The sequence below is a fragment of the Sinocyclocheilus rhinocerous genome, unplaced genomic scaffold (assembly GCF_001515625.1).
Source record: "Sinocyclocheilus rhinocerous isolate Xijiao unplaced genomic scaffold, SAMN03320098_v1.1 scaffold2619, whole genome shotgun sequence".
In the NCBI taxonomy this organism is placed as follows: Eukaryota; Metazoa; Chordata; class Actinopteri; order Cypriniformes; family Cyprinidae; genus Sinocyclocheilus; species Sinocyclocheilus rhinocerous.
In genome coordinates, this window is record NW_015658522.1 from 46113 (window position 1) to 49197 (window position 3085).

The following is a 3085-nucleotide window of genomic DNA, read 5'->3' on the forward strand; positions in this document are numbered from 1 at the left end:
TTTGGTGATTTCAAATGTCAACATTGGCTACCAGAAATCGCTTACCCCACCTTTAAGTATTTTTGGGTCAACTATACCTTTATCCAAATCCAATGTAGTGCAACCTATTGCTCATTCACCTTCTCAAGGTTGGAAAGATTCCTTAAAAAATATACTCAAGTAAAAGTACCAAACTACTTGAGTAAAAGTAAAAAGGTAGCACCTGTTTCTGAAAAGACATACTTGTCTTTCTTTAAAGGCAGTAAAATATCTGAAAAATAATAAAGTTAATTAAATGTGAGTCGAATGAGCGGAGGACAAATGACTAAAAAAAAAAGACTATCACTTTTTTTGTTGGCCATAAAGTCTGAAGTGGTTAATGATTTGGATTGGATCAGGATGTCAACAACCAGTTTGCACTGCAATATCAAAATCTAAAAAGAACCCTACACAGGATGAATTTAGTGGGCAGCTGGCTATGTTGGGCTTGGACCTTGGCATGTTTTTAGTCAATTTGCTATTGTCTAGATTCATTTGTTTATTATGATGGTTATCTATATTTTGTTCAAATTTATATCTTAACTTGAAACAGACGGTTATTACATTATAGCTGTAACAGTTCGTTAGTTCTAAAATGTGTTATATTTTGCTGCATACATGTTCAGTTCTTACAGCAGATCTATAACAGTCAATTTCACAAGTTATACACAAAAGTTTATCAGACTACACTATAAAAGGTCATCACATGAATTTGTACGATTTTTTTCCTACTTGCTGTAACACTTATAATGACTTTATAAGTTATGTTTTTTTTTTTAATAAGCCTGAATTGTGTCAGTGTCACTGGCATTGTCGTGGAACATGTCACCATATGTTGCGGCAGTACACGTATTTACAAGTCGGTTTTTTTTTTTCCAAACATGTTGTAGGCTATTTGAGTGGCATGTGCCACTGAATGTTGTGTAATACCAGTGCTATTGATTTAGGTACTGACACCTACCTGCATGCATGCAGCATCATCAATAAAACATTGGCCAGCGCAATCTATGGCTTTAATATTTCAAAAATAATTTTATGAATTATGCAATAAGAAATGAGACCATTTTATAACTATGTGACTTTTTTTTTTTCAAACGGGCTACTTGACAAAACATTCAGGCAAACAAAGGGACACAAGACAAAAATTAACACATGAAGAAGCCTAAGTTGTTATACAAATTAATGCCGCGATGTATTTAATATGCTTGACAGAAACCGGAATGCAACCGAACAGAAACTAGCGTTACACTCCAGCTGACAGCAGCATCACTGCCTCAACATCTGGTGATGTTCCGTGACAATGTCAGTGGCACATGCCACACTGCACTGACACATGTCAGTGAAAACCCGGAAGTGTCACTGGATGTGCCGCTGAGCATAGTGGCATGTGCCAATGGCTTCCATGCGTCAGATGCCATGTCACTTAATGTTAATACCGCTAATGGGTTAGTGGCATGGCACTCTAGTTGTCAGTGCCCGTTTCACCCTTGTTCGTGCTGCCATACCTTCCTCCACCACTGCAGTCTTTGATGAGCCCAGTAGTCCATCCACTGTGAAGAAGTCCGAGGGGAACAGAACCAGACTAAAGATGACTCAGTTACCTCAAATGAGCTAATGGAGATTAATGAAAATTTACATTTTCAGTCAAATGAGAGGCAAAACAATTAGGTAATTACTAATTTACATTATTTCATCTTGGACATTAGATTGGGTCCAGTAAAAAAGTCAACTCATTAATATAACACAGCTGATAAAACAAAAGACTCACCAACCAGATGAATGTCTAAGCTGACTATCAGAATGATGGCACAGACCTGTCTCTGCCAATCCAAAGGGCAATGTCCTATTCACAAGCTCCAAAGCCTGAATATACTGCTGCAAAGCACCTTGAGGGACAAAAATAAATAAATAAAATTAAATAAAATTCCCAGATGTTCAGAGCCGTCGCATGCACATGGTATGCGTACTGTAACTATAAACAAATGAATAGCGGCGAATGGTCTGCACTCACCCTGCAGGAGACTCGTCCGAACAGACACACTGTCTTTCATAAGTGTTTGAATCTTTTGAGATGCTTCTTTTTTACTTAAACTGTCTTGGTTGATGATTTCTTGAAGAGCCCCTACATTAACAATCCTGACGGATTCCTCACACATTCTACTTTGCACTGAAGTAGTGATCCCAAACACATATGCTCTTGAACGTACTGCTGAAGTCCACTGTTCAATAATGTTTTTCTTCAGTTCTGTTCCTAAAGGCCCATATGTACAGGTTCTAGTGTGGAAAGCTTCAGGAGAAATGTAATAACGGTCAGCGCAAAGTTGCATTAGAAGGCTGGTTTTGTCACAGCTGTCATCACGAGTATTGTACCTAGATATATTCCGCTGATACCGAGGCAGCTTTTCGCCTAAAAACTGGAGACGCCTTCTAATGCAGTTAAGGAACATTTTCATAAAGGGTTCAATCGCTAGCAGTTGGCAGTTATAAATGAAAAGAAAGCAACATCATATATTATCCAAATTAAACGTCGCATGAGATGAGCGGTATTGTTTTCACGCAGTGAACTCCGTAATATCTTTTATGCCTGTTAAATAAGTGCGTTCAAATGATTCTTCTACGGCCGTTGGCATCTAGCTTCCTGGTACACTACCGCCACCTGTCTTTTGAGATTTGTGGTAGGCTAGACCAGAGCCGTAGAGAGAGAGAGTTGTGACAACTCCGTTCACTCCAATGGACCAGTTTTTTACAGCAATGGCGCAGTTAAGGATTTCATAAAGGGTTCAATCGCTAGCAGTTGGCAGTTATAAATGAAAAGAAAGCAACATCATATATTATCCAAATTAAACGTCGCATGAGATGAGCGGTATTGTTTTCACGCAGTGAACTCCGTAATATCTTTTATGCCTGTTACATAAGTGCGTTCAAATGATTCTTCTACGGCCGTTGGCATCTAGCTTCCTGGTACACTACCGCCACCTGTCTTTTGAGATTTGTGGTAGGCTAGACCAGAGCCGTAGAGAGAGAGAGTTGTGACAACTCCGTTCACTCCAATGGACCAGTTTTTTAC

General features: G+C 38.9%; 1 protein-coding gene across 1 annotated transcript in view; it reads right to left on the reverse strand.

Annotated features, from left to right (window-relative positions):
• polg2 (polymerase (DNA directed), gamma 2, accessory subunit) overlaps positions 1-2699 on the reverse strand; it is a 37946-nt gene extending 35247 nt beyond the window's left edge. The window contains exons 1-3 of the mRNA XM_016531148.1: positions 2030-2699; positions 1787-1904; positions 1524-1629 (exon numbers count right to left, since the gene is read on the reverse strand). Coding sequence (XP_016386634.1) covers positions 1524-1629; positions 1787-1904; positions 2030-2471 — 666 coding nt within the window. The 5' untranslated portion in view covers positions 2472-2699. The remainder of the gene's footprint in view (positions 1-1523; positions 1630-1786; positions 1905-2029) is intronic.
• Positions 2700-3085: the final 386 nt, after the last annotated feature.